The sequence below is a fragment of the Sapajus apella genome, unplaced genomic scaffold (assembly GCF_009761245.1).
Source record: "Sapajus apella isolate SASKATOON/1434 unplaced genomic scaffold, GSC_monkey_1.0 scaffold16, whole genome shotgun sequence".
In the NCBI taxonomy this organism is placed as follows: domain Eukaryota; kingdom Metazoa; phylum Chordata; class Mammalia; order Primates; family Cebidae; genus Sapajus; species Sapajus apella.
In genome coordinates, this window is record NW_022436956.1 from 24,797,225 (window position 1) to 24,817,228 (window position 20,004).

Consider the following 20,004-nt stretch of genomic DNA (forward strand, 5'->3'; position numbering starts at 1 on the left):
TTTATCTACCTGTATAGGTGATATCATACAGTATTTGTCTTTTTGTGACTGGCTTATTTCACTTAACATAATGTCCTCGAATTTCATCCATGTTGTAGCATATGTCAGAATTTCATTCCTTTAAGGCTGAATAATGCTGTATTTGTATACCACATTTTGCTTGCCTGTTTATTAGTTGATGGGCACTCGGGTTGCTTCTGTGTTTTAGCTATTGTAAATAATGCTATTATGAACATGGATGTTCAGATATTGCTTTGAGACCCTGCTTTCAATTCTGGTTTTTTTTTTTTTTTTTTTTTTTGGCTTTCAATTCTTTAGTTATTTGTTTGCTTGTTTAGATGGAAGATAAAACCATGAGCTCTGTGGGTATTGTTTTATTATCGATCAGATGAAAAGAAGTAATCATAAAAAAAGTTCGATAGTCCAGCTTGATTGTCTTAATTTTAGAAGGCAGCTTCTAAAATGAGTAATCCTAGAATTTAGCTGTGATAACATCTAGTGCTGTATACTTTTTGTCTTTATAGCCAAATAGCCACATTGAATTTTTATATTATTTATTTTTTATTGAGGTAAAATGTACACATATAATATAGAATATACACATCTTTACCTTTTTGGTTGGTGGGGGCACAGAGCAGAGTCTCACTCTGTCACCTAGGCTGGAGTGTGGAGTGCAGTGGTGTGATCTTGGCTCACTGCCACCTCCGTCTCCTGGGTTCAAGCAATTCTCCTGCCTCAGCCTCTCAAGTAGCTGCGATTACAGGTGCCTGCCACCACACCTCGCTAATTTTTTGTATTTTTAGTAGACACAGGGTTTCACCATGTTGACCAGGCTGGTCTCAAACACCTGACCTCAAGTGATCCTCAGCCTCCCAAAGTGCTGGAATTACAGGCATGAGCCACCGCATCTGGCCATCTTTACCATTTTTAAGTATACAGTTTAGTAGTAATAAATACATTGATATCTTTTTTTCCTCCCTTCACCTCCCCTCCCCCACCTACTTCCCAGCCTCTGGTAACCACCAGTCTGTTTATCTTTATGAGATCCACCTTTTTAACTCTGACATATGAGTGAGAACATGCAATAGTTATCTTTCTGTGCTTGGCTTATTTCACTTAACATAATGGCCTCTAGTTCCATCCATGATGCTGCGAATGACAGGATTTTATTCATTTTTATGGCTGAATAATATTCCATAGTATATATATACCACATTTTCTTTATCCATTCATTTATTGATGGGCACTTAGGTTAACTTCATGTTTTGGCCATTGTGAATTGTGCTGTAATAAACATAGGAGTATAATGATCTCCAATATATTGATTTCCTTTGCTTTGGATATATATACCCAGTAGTGATATTGCTGGATACAGTACTATGGTAATTCCATTTTTAGTTTTTTGAGGACTCTCCATATTGTTCTACATAGTGGCCTTGCTAATTTGCATTCCCACCAACAGTGTATAAGTATTCCGCTTTTCTCTACACCCCGCCAGCATCTGTTACTGATTTTTTTTGAGTGGGGGAAAGAGTCTTCAGAGTCTTCCTCTATTGCCCAGGCTAGAGTGCAATGGCACGATCTCAGCTCGCTGCAGCCTCTGGTTCCCGGGTTCAAGTGATTCTTAGCCTCTGCCACCCAACTAGCTGGCATTACATGCACTACCATGCCTACCTAATTTTTGTAAATCCCAAAGTGCTGGGATTTACAGGTGTGAGCCACTGTTCCCAGCCTTGCCTGTCTTTTTGATACAAGCCATTTTGACTAGGGTGAGATGATATCTCATTGTGGTTTTGATTTATATTTCTGTGATTAGTGATTAGCATTTTTTTTTAATATAGCTGTTGGCCATTTGTATGTCTTTTGAGAAAGGTCAGTTCAGATGTTTTGCCCATTTGTAAACCAGATTATTTGGTCTTCTGCTATTGAGTCTGAGCTCTTTATATATTCTGGTTATTAGTCCTTTTTCAGATAGACAGTTTGCAGATACTTTCTCCTGTTCTTCAGTTTATCTCTTTACTTTGTTGATTGTTTCCTTTGCTATACAGAACTTTTTAGCTTGATATAATAATACCTGTTATCTTTCTTTGCCTCTGCCTTTGAGGTCTTACACAAAAAAAAGCTTTGCCAAACTGATGTCCTTCTTTCATTTCTTTGGTTAGGTTGATTCCTAGGTGTTTTATATTTTTTTTTTAGCTATTGTAAATGGAATTGCTTTCTTGGTTTCTTTTTCAGATTGTTTACTGTTGGTGTATATAATGGCTACTCCAAAATTTATTTTTCTTTCTTGTTCCACTCATTGGAATAAGAAAAGAGAGATAATTTAGTAATGTGTGTACTTAAGGATTAAAATTCACATCATTCATCTCCAAATATTCATGCTATAGGAATGGATTTATACCAGTAACTCACATTTTTCAATAATTCATGTAATTCACATCAAAATTCCTATTTTGGGTCAGTAAGTATTGTTTTCAATCTTAATTTCTTTTCTTTTCTTTCTTTTTTTCTTTTTTTTTTTTGAGACAGAGTCTTGTTTTGTTGCCAGGCGCCAGGCTAGAGTGCAGTGGCATGATCTTGGCTCACCGCAACCTCTGCCTCCTGGGTTCAAGCAGTTCTCCTGCCTCAGCCTCCCAAGTAGCTGGGACTACCAGCGTGCACCACCATGCCCAGCTAATTTTTGTATTTTAGTAGGGATGGTGTTTCACCATGTTGGCCAGGATGGTCTCTATCTCTTGACCTTGTGATCCACTCACCTCGGCCTCCCAAAGTGCTGGGGCTACAGGAGTGAGCCACCATGCCTGGCGAATTTCTTAGATTTACTTATTAGTTTAGATAAGTAAAAACTTAATGGAAGTTTCAAAATGTGTTACAGATTTCTGGAACATGGCAATTTGTTTACTGAGGTAAAAACTTTAGATGGAGAGATTATTTTTAAAAAATAAAGGTATGCTTGTAGCCTTTTTGCATAACTTAAGTTACAAAAGATTTTCATTTCTTTTTAAAAATTATTAGGCTTTTGACAAGTATAGCGCCTGTAGTCCTAGCTACTTGGGAGGCTGAGGCAGGAGGATTGCTTGAGCCCACAAGTTCGAGGCTGCAGTGAGCTATGATCGTGCCACTGCACTCCTGCCTGGGCAACAGAGCAAGATCCTGTCTCAAGAAAACAAAGAGGTATATATATATTTACATGTGTGCTAATTTGTAGAAACTGAACAGATTTGATTTCTTCCTACTATTTTAGCTTCTTTTGATAATGAGAATGATTGGAATTAATCACTTTTGGGGGAATACACATATTTCACAGAACTAGAAGAACAGACTCGAAAAGCTCTAGAACTGGATCAAGAACGAAAACGAGCAAAAGAAGAAGCAGAGAGGCTTGAAAAGGAGCGTCGAGCTGCTGAAGAGGCAAAATCTGCCATAGCAAAACAAGCTGCCGACCAGATGAAGAATCAGGAGCAGCTAGTAAGAAACTATCTTAGGTCTATCTTAGAGAAGAAAGTTTAAATTATAAAGCATGGAATGGAGTGAACCCTCTAAAAAGAAAAAAACGAAAAGCAACCATTTTGTACTTTCTGGAAAGCAAGCCAAAGATAACATGTAACTTAATAACAAAATGTGGACAAAAACTTAAAGATTTTATTTCTTCCGAAACAAAACCTAAAAATACAAAAGAATAAGATACTTTTCTATAGATTATTTGTAAATGGAGTCTTCTGTCAGCAAAAGATTCTAATTCACTTTGACTTTGGATAGGTTCTGCAGTAAGTCAGTTGCTTTAGATAAATTAATATAGTTCCTATGAGATAACTATAGGCCATAATTGGTTGGGTTTTTTTGTTTATTTAGTGGACTTGCTAATAATTAGGTGTATGCATGTCATTTAAAAGATCCTGGATTTAAATATTAGTTTACACATTTACTTGCTATGTGTCTTTGGGTCTTTTTGAGCCTCGGTACCCTCCCTTTCAAAAGAGGAATGATGGCTGGTTGCAGTGGCTCTCACCCATAATCCCAACACTTTGGGAGGCTGAGGCGGGCCGATCACCTGAGGTCAGGAGTTCAAAACCAGCCTGGCCAACTTGGTGAAAACCCATTTCTACTAAAAATACAAAAATTAGCTGGGCACACTGGTGCGCACCTATCATTCTAGCTACTTTGGAGGCCGAGGCAGGAAAATCGCTTGAACCCGGGAGGCAGAGGTTGTCGTGAGCCAAGATCATGCCACTGGGCTCCAGCCTGGGGGACAGAGACTGTGTCTCAAAAAAAAAAAAAAAGGAATGATGCTAACTGTTATTGATAACTACCTGACCTGTTTAGATTATTGTGGAATTAAATGACATGATTTGACGAAGTGCCATTTAAAGTACATAGCATTATATAAATGTTTTTTCTCTTGTAGACTTCAGAAATAGTTTATTGATGAAAGTTTTTTTAAAAAGCTCCTAAGTTACACATTTTAAGTTCCTGCTACTGAAAGCAGGATTAACTACTCGTCTGTAGAGTAATAATAATCTGTTAATTTTATCTCCTCCTTAGCTCACTACCTCAAGGACTTTCTGCAATAATAAGCTGTTTAAGATCTTAATAAATGCTGTATGGAAGGCTCTCTAAGAAAAACATAAACAGCCTAAGCATGTGCATTAAAGCTTTGTTGACTTAACATATCACAAGATTATTCAAAATATGTTATTTTAATCTTGGGATTATATTGTTTATTTTAGGCAGCAGAACTTGCTGAATTCACTGCCAAGATTGCACTTCTAGAAGAAGCCAAGAAGAAAAAGGAAGAAGAAGCTACTGAGTGGCAGCACAAAGTAATCATTTGTTCATTTACTAGCTCTTATTGAATAGCTTTTATACGTAGGATTATGCTGACTTTATAGAAATAAATATAAGATACTGTCATAATTTAGAGTGGGAAAGATATTTGTGTATGTGTATTGTAAATATTCACTGATATAAACCAAGTATTTTGGGAACACAGAAGAGGTGATTAATTTCTGTGAGTTGTCGGGAGACCCATATACATTTAAGCTGGGTCTTGAATAATGAATTAGGTTTTAGGGGTATGAAAGATTGGGAATATAGACTGAAGAAGTAGTCATTCCAGACAGAGGGAACCGGATGAGTATAGGAAGTATGAATGTACATAATAGATTTGAGTATAACCAATAAGCAGCTGAGGCTTCGTGTTGTTCAGAAATGTTGGGAGATGTGGCCTCAAATTAGATAACAGGGAATTGAAAAGGGCTTTAAATAAATGCTGTGCTACAGCAAGGCGGTGGAGAGTATCGATTGACATGGGGCTTAGAAGATTTCAAAACAGGATCAGAACATGATCAAGATATGATTTTGTATTTATTTTTATTTTTTTTTTAAGATGGGGTTTCACCATAATGGCCAGGCTGGTCTTGAACTCCTGACCTCAGGTGATCCACTCACCTCGGTCTCCCAAAGTGCTAGGATTACAGGCCTGAGCCACTGCACCCGGCCCAGATATGATTTTATAAAAACCACGTAGTAATCAGTGTGAAGAAAGGATTGGGATAGTGAATAGTTAAGAGATAAAGAACCAAACTGAGGATGTGGAAATGAGAATAAAGAGGAGTGGGAAGACTTTTTGTAGTAGATACAAAAGGGCATGGCAGCCAGTGATTGGATATGAAATTTAATTATTTTAAATTTTTTTAGAGACATAGTCTTACTCTGTGTCCCAGGCTGGAGTGCAGCGGCACGATCTTAGTTCATTGCAGCGTCGAACTCCTGGGCTCAAGGGATCCTCCCACTTTGCCCTCTGCAGTAGCTGAGACTACAGGCATGCACCATCATTTTTATTTTTGTTGAGACGGAGGTCTTGCTAAGTTGCCCAGGTTGGTCTCAAACTGCTGGCCTCAAGCAGCCCTCCCATCTCAGCCTCCCAAAGTGCTTGGATTATAGGTGTAAGCCACTGTGTGCAGCTGATACTGAGATTTCTAATGAGTCCTAAGTAGATGAAACCACTATTGTCTAAAGTAGCACACAACTGTAAAATCAGGCTTTGGTTGGAGGGATGGTGGAATATAAGATGAGAGTCAATTCAAATGACATTAACTCTTAAAGGAAAATATAAATTTTTACCCCCAATGATGATATATAGTTTTAAAAGACAGTGTTTCTACAATAAAACGTACCTATACAGAAAACAGTTTTCTTTCACTTTTTTTGTTTTCTAGATGGAGTCTTGCTCTGTCTACCAGGCTGGATTGCAGTGGCGCGATCTCATCTCGCTGCTGCCTCTGCCTCCCGGGCCAGGCAATTCTCTTGCCTTAGCCTCTCGAGTAGCTGGGATTACAGGCGCCCGCCACCACGCCCAGCTAATTTTTGTATTTTTGGTAGAGATGGTTTCACCATCTTGGCCAGGCTGATCTTGAACTGCTGACCACCTCGGCATCCCACGTGCTGGGATTACAGGCATGAGCCACCGCAGCCAGCCTTCTTTCACTCTTAAGTAAATCTTTGTAGCAGTTTAAATTTCATTGGGAAGCTTTAGATGTATTGAAAATATGTTTACATAAATACAGCTGAAGGAATGCCACTGTTAATTTCCTACCCTACTTTGTTATTAGAATGTTTTAGATCCCTTTTAGGGATGGTTTGTGAAATTTAGAGACACGTAAACTTTAAAAAGCATATTACAGATGTCAAGTCTGTGAATTATGGAAAAATAGAAAATGCACACAAACGACAATTATATTCCCATAAACTAGGATCGGTACTGTAGAACCTTAGTATATATCCTTCCACAATACTTCCTGTTTATATATTCAACATGAAATCTTTTTTTTTTTTTTTAAAAGATGGGGTTTCACCATGTTGGCCAGGCTGGTCTTGAACTCCTGACCTCAGGTGATCCAGCCACCTCGGCCTCCCAAAGTGCTAGGATTACAGGCATGAGCCACCATGCCCTACCTACATGAAATCTTACTGTACATACTATTTCATTTTAGTGAATTTTCCTCTCATATAATGTTAGATTCTATTCAAAATTTCTCAAAAAGTCTCATAGCTAATTTGCCAGACAAGTGTTCAGAGGACTTTGCATTGTCTCTATTTGCAGACTTTTTAATGAAGGGCAGTTCTCTTTTTATTATTTTGACTTATTGATGGGACCTACAGAGTGTCCCACCTCCTATATTTGTTTAGGTTACTTTGTTGTGTCATTCAGCTTGTCCTTTAGCTCCAATATTTCCTGTGAACCAGAAGTTAGATCTAGAACCTCGAGGAATTCAAATTAAATGTTTTTGACTACAGTGCATTAGAGTTGAGACATCCATGTAATTTGACATCTAAACTAGAGCACTTTTGAGAAAAAGGGGGTATTGTTCATAATTACACCAGGACAACAGTGTAACAGGACTTTTCCAGGTAAACCAAGATAATATGATCAACCAAACAATTGGTGATGTTAGATATATCAAGTTGTATTATATCAGAAGACACTTAATATCTACTTAACTCACCATTAATTATTTTTTAGTGATGATTGGATTTGAGTAATGACAGTCACGTTTTCCCCTTGTGGTTCACATAAAATCTACTGGATGTGGCATTCTTAGGCATTATACAAATATCCATTTCTCGTCAACCATTTGCACAACAATTTCAGCAAACGATAATCCTTGCCAGAATTAATAATTCTTTTTTTGCATGTATGCTTGTTTTTCGTTTAACCTGTCACTGACTTGAAGTTCACAGAGTTAGTAATTCTTTTGTGCAATAATGTTTTCAATTTTCTCTTTTACCTGTTGGCATTCTTTTATGAAAATAGAGGTTTCACAAATAGGGCTTATTTTAATTACTTTGAAATATATTTTCTATTAAAAAGGCAGTATAACTTGATTTTTTTTATTAATTTTTAAACTAAGTCACTCATAAAAGTATTTTTAATATTCAGGCTTTTGCAGCCCAGGAAGACTTGGAAAAGACCAAAGAAGAGTTAAAAACTGTGATGTCTGCCCCCCCTCCACCTCCACCACCACCGGTCATTCCTCCGACAGAAAACGAACATGATGAACATGATGAGAATAATGCTGAGGCTAGTGCTGAATTATCAAATGAAGGGGTAATGAACCATAGAAGCGAGGAAGAACGTGTAACAGAAACACAGAAAAATGAGCGTGTTAAGAAGCAACTTCAGGTATTTAAAATTTGCAGTTGTATACACATTTGAAATATAGTTTGCATTTTCACTATCTAAGACAAACTAAGTTAAAAAGAACATAGAAGTTTTCATAGTGACTGGCCTTGTGATTGGCTTGTGGGTATTTGGCCAGAGTCATGTTATTTCATTTCTTCCGTTGTGTGAACCCATTAGCAAATACCTGTTAGCTTTGTATAATCAGACATTAATTAATGAGTTAATTACAGCTTGACCCATTTTAAAAGGTAGAAAATATTCTAATGCTTTGTAGAAAAACAAATGAATTTTGTTTTTAATCAGTAAAATGTACATTGCGGGCTGGGCACAGTGGCTCATACCTGTAATCCCAGCACTTTGGGAGGCTGAGGCAGATGGAGTTGAGAGGTCAGGAGTTCGAGACCAGCCGGGCCAACATGGTGAAACTCCGCCTCTACCAAAAATACAAAAATTAGCTGGGTGTGGTGGGATGAGCCTGTAATCCCAGCTACTTGGGAGACTAAGGCATGAGAATTGCTTGAACCTGGAAGGTGGAGGTTGCAGTGAGCCGAGATCATGCCACTGCACTGCAATCTGGGCAACAGAATGTGACTGTGTCTCAAAAAAAAAATAAAATGTACATTGAAAAGAATGATATTTAGTATACTACATTTAAGACATTGTATAATCTTAATTATTTGTTCAGATTTTATATTGGCAAAAGGTCAGTATATTACATGGACATAATTAGGTCAAAATAGAGAATTTTAATATTATGAGAGCTTTTTTCCTAATAAGTTACCTAATATATTAATTGTTGAAATCTTTAAATATTAATCAAAGAAAATGGGGTGATAGTTACACAAAATATATTAAGTCTTTTGGAGAAAGTTTCCCTTGAGGTACAGATTTTAAATCTCATAGTAATATTAGTCTATAATGGCTACATTGAGCTTTTAGCCATTTCAAGTATTAGATGAGAAAGTTAAGGAAATTTAGAATAATGTACAAAATACTATGGTTGATAAATGTGTAAATGAAAGGCCATGAGTATTCCGTCCTTACCACTGCCACTACCATTACTAAAGCAAACTTATACACTAAAGAAAAAGATTTCACAGTGGAAATGATTTGGTATATGTATTTTTTGCATCTTGAAGCCATTTTCATAAATTTTTTAAATATAAGAAAAAAATAATAGTCTTGCTTTTTATTTTTTAAATACAGGCATTAAGTTCAGAATTAGCCCAAGCCAGAGATGAAACCAAGAAAACACAAAATGATGTTCTTCATGCTGAGAATGTTAAAGCAGGCCGTGATAAGTATAAGACTCTGCGACAGATTCGGCAAGGCAATACAAAGCAGCGTATCGATGAGTTTGAAGCAATGTGAGAGCTGTTATTTTGCATATATGTTCTTCATAAGCTGAACCACCAACAGAGAAAAGCAGGCCTTTGCAGATATGATGGAATGCATCCCACCTTGCCAAAGCATTTATACCAGTTTGACTGTGGTAGCTAAAAGATAAATTTAAGGGGAGCTCTTCAACATTAAGGCAGAATGATACCATGCTTGTTTTTTTTTTTTTTCTTTTGGCCCAGGGAATGGAGAATTGTGTTCCATTGCCTCTTTTCACATTTTTCTTTTTCTTTCTTTTTCTGTTAAGACTAACACTAATTATCATGTCTGACAAATGTGTATGTGTGATTTCAGTTCTATGTACATTTTAAAGGATAATGGTGAACAAACATTTTAATGGGTTTTCCTTGCCCCTTCCATATTTAACCTATATATATCTCCACATTCTCTCTCAGTCACATTTTCTCAGTGTGCCCTTCTCTTATCTGCCATGCCCATTGTCATAATTCCACCATCATACAGATCCAGCAGTGTTTAAGATGATGGTAGGTAGCACAGTGGACAGTCTTTGATCATTATGTAGAATATGGCTATGAATCATGAAAGAGATTAGAACATTTGATCATGTATGTACAGCTGGTGGTTAGTTTTTTTATCCATATTTAATTACCTTATTGGATATTTGATATTTGGTTATTTAATCACAGTCATCTTTAACAGCTACGTTGATTGGTGTTTTATCTCCTATAATCCTTTGATGGCTTTTTTGCCTACCATTTCACAGAGTTTTAGACAGCAGTAGTAGTTCCCTAGGAGAGTTTATTGATGAAACAGCCTCTGCAAGATTTTAAAAGTTTTACTCTTTTATAGACTGATTTAGAAAAACAGATGATTAATAAAAGAAAATATACATTTGTTGGTAACTGATTTTAATTATTTTTTTAAAACCTGGACCTTTCTGGAAGGGCAGCATATAAAAACATCAGTCCCTAGGAGGGGACAACAATACTACCTCACTACTACACCTGCGATGACTGGTTGTTCAAACACAATGGAGTGTGTAAGCAATATGTTTTATAATTCATAATGATAGCCTCAATCATCAAGAAGTACTTTTGAAATTTCATTTTCCCTCAATATCTTAAAGTGCTAAATTTTTAACTGCCTTTTTGTTAAGTCAAACGGTGGGATTCTGATTTGTATTAAAACTGTAAGCTCCTCACTGCTATGCTGTCATCCTGGAGGGGTGTCGTATGGCTGAGGAAGAGTGAGAGAAAGAGAGAGACTCTGTGTGTGTGTGTGTTACTAACCTTGTAGCGACTGTGTGTGTGTGTGTTGCTAACCTTGTAGCGACTGTGTGTGTGTGTGTTGCTAACCTTGTAGTGACAGTGTGTGTGTGTTGCTAACCTTGTAGCGACTGCATGTGTGTGTGTGTGTGTGTGTGAGTGTGTTGCTAACCTTGTAGCATATGAAGAATGTCTGCACCTTGATACAATAGTTGCATAATCAGTGTATTTGGTTTCTAGATCACTGTGCTTATTTTTTTCCAGTCTCTAAAAAATACTTAAATTTGGTTTGTTAATTTTATTTTAGAAATTATAATTTTAGTTTATATTAATTTTAATTATATCTTACTGAAATCTTTCCAGTTAGAAGGAGGTTCTAATATTCACATGTTCTAATATTTTGTTTATTGTAAAACAGCTAAATTTGGAGATATATAAAGCCCTGTTTTCTCTGTGTGGTTCAGCTACTTTCCATTTGGTATTACACACTCAAATTTACATTTATCAAAATTGCCATTTTATTAAATATTTTCACGCACAGTAGATTCAGGTTGTGTCTGAAAATATCTCTTGTGCTTTTTTGATTTTACTGACTTTAAAAGGATTAATCTGGGCAGACATTATGAAAAAGATAGGTTGCATTTAATATATTTTTTGAACTTTGTAGGACAAAACATAGCTGGTTAACCTTGAAATGACTGTTGTACCATGGTTGTGCACATGCTTCAGAATCGTATGGAAGAGAATGTTCCTACTTGCAGTACATCAAAGGAATGGATGGTGGACTCTACTATTCATGTTTTGAAACATAAATGTTCACTTTAAAGCAATTGCCATAGTAGATAAAAACCTGAACTTTCATTGGATTTTTGTTAATTTTCCTCATTTTGGATTATGTGCACTACCATAGCTACATCAGTTTGATGCAGTATTGAAAAATGATCAGTTATATTTTGCTGTTTATGATCTATTTTTAGATTAGGATTAAAATGGATTTAATCCATTTTTAAGGCTGTGTGAATTTTTTAAAACTATTTGCAACATGGATTTTCATAGAGATTAAACCAATTAAACTTATCATTAGCAGTCTTGAGCACACATTCATATAGTCAATGTAAAAATACACTAATGAGTATTTGGTAAATCTCAGTAGGCTTTTACCATTAGCATAATTTTGTGTTGTACAATTAAGTTACAATTACATCTCTAATTTTGGATAATATTCATTGGTTAACAATAAAGTGACAAAAGCTCATGCCTTCAAGGTCCACTGTTGTTATTTTAACATGGATTTCTTTTATATTTCTTGAAAATTACAATCTCTATCGGAGCCATGAATCACCACATCTTAAAAGTAAGAAATAGGAAATAATTTTAAATCCTCATGTATCTACTCTTTCCCCCAAATAATACCTCTTTGATATAGAAGTAGTCGTGATTAATTCTGTGGAAAAGCTAAATTATTAAATTAAATTGACTTTCTTGACAACAAAATGTAATTTTGGGTTTCCAATCATTGCCTTTATTGCATAGTGGTTACTTTCTGTTTCCTGAGAAAGATACACTTCTTGTCATTGATTGATCTCACTATTAAAATTTCAACATTCTTTAAAGAACCGTATGCTAATAAGTACATTTATTTAAGTACATGTTATTATTTTAAAGCTCTATTTCAGAGCAGTTACTCATATCTAGAGATCACCTTTTTAAAGTCTTACTAATTTTTAACTTAACTGATAAATCTATAAAAATAGTAAAAGCTAGATTTTTTTTGTTTATAGTAATATCAACTGTCACTTTGTTTTTTTTCTTTTCTCAAGGACACATAGTGATTACTCTGATCCTATCAGAAAATGGAATTTTAAATAATACTTTGCTTTGTATCTAATTGGTTTTTTTTTTTTTTTTTGAGACGGAGTTTCGCTCTTGTTACCCAGGCTGGAGTGCAATGGCGCAATCTCGGCTCACCGCAACCTCCGCCTCCTGGGTTCAGGCAATTCTCCTGCCTCAGCCTCCTGAGTAGCTGGGATTACAGGCACGCACCACCATGCCCAGCTAATTTTTTGTATTTTTAGTAGAGATGGGGTTTCACCATGTTGACCAGGATGGTCTCAATCTCTTGACCTCGTGATCCACCCGCCTCGGCCTCCCAAAGTGCTGGGATTACGGGCTTGAGCCACCGCACCTGGCCTCTAATTGGTGTTTTTAAGAACTGGAATGACCACTTATAAAGTTATGTTAGATTTTATTGGAAGTCACTCCTCATTAGAAAAGTGTTTCAATGTTAGTTTGTGGTTTTTAAAAAAATTCCCACTATATTCTGTCCCAATATTGATCACCTTTTTGGTTAATGTTTTTAGAAATGAAGATTTTTTAAAAAAAATTCACAAGCATCCCATTTTACATATGCACAATAAAAACAATTAGTCTTAAAAAGTTAAGGGCCAGGCGTGGTGGCTCACACCTGTAATCCCAGCACTTTGGGAGGCCGAGGCAGATGGATCACCGGAGGTTGGGAGTTCAAGACCAACCTGACTGATGTGGAGAAACCCTGTCTCTACTAAAAATACAAAATGTGGTGGGTGCAGTGGCACATGCCTGTAATCCCAGCTACTCAGGAGGCTAAGGCAGGAGAATTGCCTGAACTCAGGAGGTGGAGGTTGCAGTGAGCTGAGATCACGCCATTGCACTCCAGCCTGGGCAACAAGAGTGAGACTCCATCTCTCTCTCTCTCTCTCTCTCTCTCTCTCCCTCCCTCCCTCCTCACACACACACACACACACACACACAGTTAAAGCTTGAAACTAAAGTCTAAGGGATTATTAACTTTACCATTAATTTACTGAACTGATGAGTAAACCAAAGCTTAGATACCATTAATAAGAGGAAGGGATAACAGTTGAGTTTGGAACTATACTGTTAGCTTCCTCTGTTAAGTCTGTTCTAAATGAACAGAATTTTAACATTTACTTATTTTGTAAATGCTAAAGTTGCATTTACACTTGCATTTTTTTTAATATATAAAATATTCTAATGTGGTCTGTTACATGGAATGACAGTATTCTAGCTCATAAAAAAGCTCTTTGGATTCTGCAAATGTTTTTGATAACTTTATGAAATGTTCAGGCAGTCTGACTCCCCACGGTCTACACTGCTATGTAGGAAAAACTGGCTCAAAATCATCTTCCATATGTTAGCATTTACTACATTCTTTTTTATTTTTTTAAAGAGATGAGGTTTTTCCATGTTGGTCAGGCTGGTCTCGAATTCCTGACCTCAGGTGATCCACCCACCTCAACCTCCCAAAGTGCTGGGATTACAGGCATGAGCCACCTGGCCCCGCTGCTTACCACATTCTTATCCTTTGCTTTTCCAATTAAATAATTTTAACTTCCAATTTTTCCTTAGTAGACCTACCTCTTACTATGTCCATCTATCAAGATGTAAGAACACTACCATTTTCCCTGTGGAAAAATAATGACTGTGTGGTTCAGCTACTTTCCATTTGGGTAATAGACACTCAGATTTACATTTATCTGTTAAAATTGTCATTTATCTCAATACTTTGACTTCCCTTAATCTCTGTGGTACGAGTTTTCTGATTTGGGCTTATATATACTAATTTAGGAGTTGAAGTATTTCCTACACAATTTTTACATTAAAGATCTTGGCTAAGGTGAATATTACCCCATGACACATCCTTTGCATTCAGGTTTATGTTTTGGCTCTGGAGATCCCTAGCTACTTAATGGTTCCAGGTTCTTATTTAATGGTCTTCATTTAGCCAATACATTTTTATTAAGTGCTAGCTATATTCAAGGACTTAGAAGCAAGGTTAGGATGATTGTGACCCTTTGTTTTGGCCTATATAGGGAACTTCAGATATTAATTTATGTTAGCTGTTAGATCATTTGCATTTATCTATTACAGTATCATTTAAAATGGCAGTGCCATATTGTTGATTCATGTTATTTGTATGCCCAGATTCCTCCATGTTTATAGCTAGCTAGTTGCTTCTATCAATGCGACTTATTATTTTTACCACTCTATTCTAATTGTTCTTCACTTTTCTTTAATCATCATTATAAATATTTTCTTTAATCATCATTTTAAATATTTTGATTCATTTTTATATTTATGCATGCCATTTAGTTTGCTCCTAAAAATAGTGATACTGGTTTTAGTTTTTTACTTACTAAATCAGTATAGCCAAATGTCCATCTTCCTAGTGGTAATCCGTGATCAGAATTTCTGAGATTATTTATATGACTATTTTTGGAAAAGTTTCTTTTTATAAAACATGGATTTATTATATGAAATTCTCCTTGCACTGTGTTACAATGTATGCTGTGATATCCCTTTCATTTTTATTTTTTTCAACTTAAATGTGATGTTTTATATTGTTTTAGACCTAGGTATCGTGTGTTTTTTAGAATCATAAGGCAATATCTCCTTCCTCCCTTTCCTTTATATATATTGAAAAGTCTATGAAATTCAAGTCTAGCATTTTAATTCTATATGCTGTCATTCCATTTATGTAATTATTTACTTCTAAATTTTAGCTGTTTTCATAAAAACAGTTTTGAGATAAAGGAAACTTTTACAATTAAAGGAAGATCAATCAGCAGGAAAATTAGTAACTGACAGGGAATATGAATGAATGCTCAGTATACGTTTCTCAGATATGCTTGTTTTCTGATAAATTACTTAATTTTCATTTCATAGGCCAAATTTTAAACACCAGTTAATAAAGATACTCTAAAAGAGAAAGTCTCTAATTTTAAAAGTTTTTCTAACCTAGGAAGACTCATTTTAGATCCAACTGACCAGTGAAATACGAGTAATTGTCAATATCTGTACTAAATATTGAGAAGATTAATAAAGTTAAGAGTTTTCAGTTAAATCTTTTTTTTTATCGTGGTAAAATATACATGAAATTTATTATTTTAAACATTTTCAAGTGTACAATTCACTGCCATTAACTACATTCACATTGTTGTGTAACTGTCACCACCATCCGTTTTCATCTTCCCAGACTGAAGCCTGTACTTATTAAATGATAATTCTCCATTCCTCCCTCCTTCCCAGTCCCTAGTGACCACTGTTCTTTCTGTCTCTATAAATTTGATGTTTCTAAGTACCTCATAAAAGTGAACTCATAAAATGTTTGTCCTTTTGTGTCTGGTTTATTTCACTTAGCATAATGTTTTCAAGGTTCATTTATGTTGTATGTATCAGCATTTTATTCCTCTTTAAGGCTAAAAAATATTCCATTGTTTGCATATATCATTTTATTTCTTCATTTATCTGTTGTTGATGGACACTTGAATTGCTGCTATCATTTGACTACTGTGAATATTGCTGCTTTGAACATTTGTATACAAAATATCTTAGATTCCCTGCTTTCACTTCTTTGGGGTTCATACCCCAGAAATGGAATTGTTTGATCATACGGTAATTCTGTGTTTAATTTTTGTTCTGTTTTGTTTTGTTTTGAGTTGGAGTTTCGCTCTTGTTGCCCAGGCTGGAATGCGATGGCATGATTGGCTCACTGCAGCCTCCGCCTCCTGAGTTCAAGTGATTTTTCTGCCTCAGCCTGGAGCAGCTGAGATTACAGGCATGCATACCACATCCGGCTAATTTTGTATTTTTTTCTTTTTTTTAGTAGAGGTGGGGTTTCTCTGTGCTGGTCAGGCTGGTCCACTCTCGACCTCAGGTGATCTGCCTGCTTTGGCCTCCCAAAGTGTCAGGATTACAGGCATAAGTCACTGTGCCTAACCCTGTGTAATTTTTTGAGGAACTGTCATAATATTTTCCACAGAAGCAGCAGCAGCATTTTACATTCATATAACAGAGCCCAAGGTTCTAATTTTTGCACATCCTCACTAACAATTGTTATTTTACGGGTTTTTTTGTTGGTTTGCTTGCTTGCATGCTTCATTTTGATAATAGCCATTCTAATGGTGAAGGAGTACCTCATTGTGGTTTTGACTTGCATTTTTCTTTGATACATTTCTCAAATCATAAAAAGTTGGAAGTCTTTTCATATGCTGTTTCGGCTATTTATATGTCATCTTTGGAGAAATGTCTATTGAAGTTTTGCCCATTTTTAAAATTGTTTAAGTTTCTGTTGTAGGAATTCTTTATATCTGGGATTTAAAATATCTATTAGGATTTAGAATATTAATTCCTTTTCAGATATGAGTTCCAATTTTTTTCCCATTGTGAACTGTCTTCACCCTTGATATAGTGTAGTTTTCCTTGATGCACAAAAGTTTTTAATTTTGATGAAGTCCAATTTTTTTGTTGTTACCTGTGCTTTTGGTTTTTTGTGTTTTTTGAAGAGGAAAAATAGTTTTAAATGAAGAAGGTGTTACAAAAAAGGCAAAGCAGAAGAGAGAATACGTATAGTGGTTAGTCTCTAGACTGTAGAAATGGAAGTAAATAGGTAGAAAGTGTGTCAGTGTGCACTGACTGTAGGATGATAAAGCTTGAGTGGGTTGGACCAGGAATTTATGGAGCCTTGAATCCTGTGTTTAAGTGGTTTACTTTGATTTGAAGACAACTGGTAACTTGGGGAAGACAAAGCTACAGGAGGGAACAATAACTAAACCTTGTTTGAAAAAGAAAACTCGGTGCAATGTAGGGTATGCTAGAAAGTGCAGAGGAGACAGCATAATAGAAGAGCTATGTCCACTATAGTTAGCCTAAGAAAGGCCGTGGCCATGGGAATGAATTTAAAGGAAATACTGATAATTTAAAGGAAATCTCTAAGTGAAATTTGCTCTCATGTTTGCTATATTTTTCTTGTTTGTAGTAATGTATTTTCTTCTGCACTTGATCTTAGCCAAAAGGCCGAGAAGCGGTATTTTCTTCTGAACTTATTTTCTAACTGACCTCTTTCGGGACACTTAAAACCCCAGTTTCTTTTCTTTTATCTATGACTTTTGGGGAATGGGTTGTTTAGTGGCATAAAAGAACTAAAAATTAAAAACATCCAAGAACAAATGGATTTGGTTCTGGGTTCTAATTCCAAGTCTTATACTCTCATACTGTAGCTTTACCGATTTCATAGTTCTGAATCAGATTGTCCTTTTTAAAGCATTTCTCTGGATTCAGATTATGGACACTTCCATTCTAGATGCATTATCTTCACAAAAATGTATGGCTAACTGAGGTTTAGTATCTGTGTTTGAATTATTAATACTGGTTTATAGTTGAAAACTATTATCTCAGAGTAATGCTTATAACAATAGTTCTATCAAACTTCTTTTTGCTTTTAGATGATCATCATAATGTACTGGCTTTTAGAAGAAATTTGAAGGTTCTTTTTTTTTTTTTTTTTTAACATCTTGGGGTTAGAAAAATAATTCTTTCAGCTCATTATGAAAGGATTCTGTTCACCAAAACACAACTCAGAGAAGATTATCTCGGAACATACATGCACAATTATTTCCTGGCTGTGACAAGTCTAAAGAACTCACTTTGGAAATTTCTATAGATTTTTTAAAAGTTGAAAGTCATACCTGATTATGCTCATCAATTTAGCTTTTGCTAGAGATATGATTTGATTCACCTGCTTATACCCAAATGACATCTTAGATTTTTTTTCCTTCTTTCTTATGATTGTTTCCCCCGGACAGTTCCTAATACAATCTAGTTCTCAATTTGTAGTCCATAAAGATTTGTGAATATAGGTAGATAAAATATTTTGATAGAATCTAAGTTATAAGTAGATGGTTTTACCTCAGTAACTTTATTTTATTTTTTTGAGACAGAGTTTTGCTCTGTCACCCAGACTGGAGTGCGGTGGTGCGATCTTAGCGCACTGCAGCTTCCATCTCTTGGGTTCAAGCGATTCTCCTGCCTCAGTCTTCTGAGTAGCTGAGGCTAAAGGTATGTGCCACCACCTCTGGCTAATTTTTCTAATTTTAATAGAGACAGGGTTTTACCATGTTGGCCAGGGCGGGTTTCGATCTCCTGACCTCAAGCAATTGGCCCGCCTCGGCATCCCAAAGTGCTGGGATTACAGGTGCCATGCCCAGCCCAAAATTTGTGTTTTTTAGATGCATTTTCTGTTGAAGGATGTGAAATCTTTCATTGTATGTAAAAGTAAATAATTTAATAGTTTACTTTCTAATTTCATTAATATTTGCAAATGTACTTGGTAGTAGCTCATGTGGGTTTCTTAAAACCTTTAGGTTAAACTGCCTATCATTTTTCAAGAAATATTAACATCTTTTAAAAGATAGGTTGATAGGTGCAAAATAAATCACTGTCATTTAGTGATTTATATGCATTCTTAAAATAACTGAGAGAATACTTCCATTTTGTAAAAGTTTTGTACCAGACAATATAAAACGTGGAATTACAGCTCAGAGTCTAATCCTCTGGATATAGTTTAATGTACTAGGCCACATTGCATTCCAATATAACTGATGTTTTAATGATGTTTTAAATGAATATGGGGGGCATAGACTGTATAAAAGGCTTTGTATGAAATGTATTCGTTGGAAAAGTAGGTTTGCATCTTACAGGAGGTTATTGGTATGTAAGTTTTGGGGATGTTCTCAAGCATTGGGAAGACTGCAAGTATGTCTTCTGGATAACTGGTGTGATGTATACAGATAGGAAAATGTTCTCTGTCACCTCTTATTTTTCAACCATTATGCTTTAGCTCTTAAACATTAGGCACTGAAAAGATTCTCAGTGTAATACTACTGTGAAAGGAAAGCTGAAATAGGAGAAAAGAAGTCATGACTTTTATTCCCTTTTCATAAAATAAGACATAGACATTGCATTCGGAGTGATTCGTTCAGTGATTAGCAGTGATTGCTGTTTGTGCACTGTTGGAATCATGGGAGATAGATGAATAGATGAGACTTCGTGGCTGTGCCAAGAAAACTGTAGTTAGTCAGGGAGCTGAGTTCTTGACTCAAATTGAGGTATAGAAAGTATGGTAGTAAGTGCCAGAAGAAAAACTGAGATAAAATGTGCAGAACATAGAGAAATGAGAGGCCACTTAGTTCAACTTTAGGTCACTTTGATTCAGTGTTCATGTGGTATTTTTTGATGGAGTTAAGAGAATGTTCTTTGATTTAGAGCTTAGGTTTTAGATCAAATATTGTTCTCATACCTGTAAACTTTGATCTGTGTGTGTGTGTGTGTGTGTGTGTGTGTGTGTGTGTGTGTGTGTGT

The 20,004-nt window shown here is 35.8% G+C and overlaps 1 protein-coding gene across 4 annotated transcripts in view; it reads left to right on the forward strand.

Annotated features, from left to right (window-relative positions):
• The window catches only part of RDX (radixin), a 100,895-nt gene that overhangs the window by 59,968 nt on the left and 20,923 nt on the right, over nt 1-20,004 (forward strand). For 3 of the 4 annotated variants that reach the window (XM_032285644.1, XM_032285643.1, XM_032285645.1), the window contains 4 exons: nt 3,308-3,468; nt 4,728-4,820; nt 7,940-8,182; nt 9,389-9,549. In XM_032285644.1, the coding sequence (XP_032141535.1) occupies nt 3,308-3,468; nt 4,728-4,820; nt 7,940-8,182; nt 9,389-9,549 (658 nt within the window). Of the gene's footprint in view, nt 1-3,307; nt 3,469-4,727; nt 4,821-7,939; nt 8,183-9,388; nt 10,444-20,004 lie in introns of those variants that run through there. The other variant, XM_032285646.1, reaches the window with a different exon arrangement.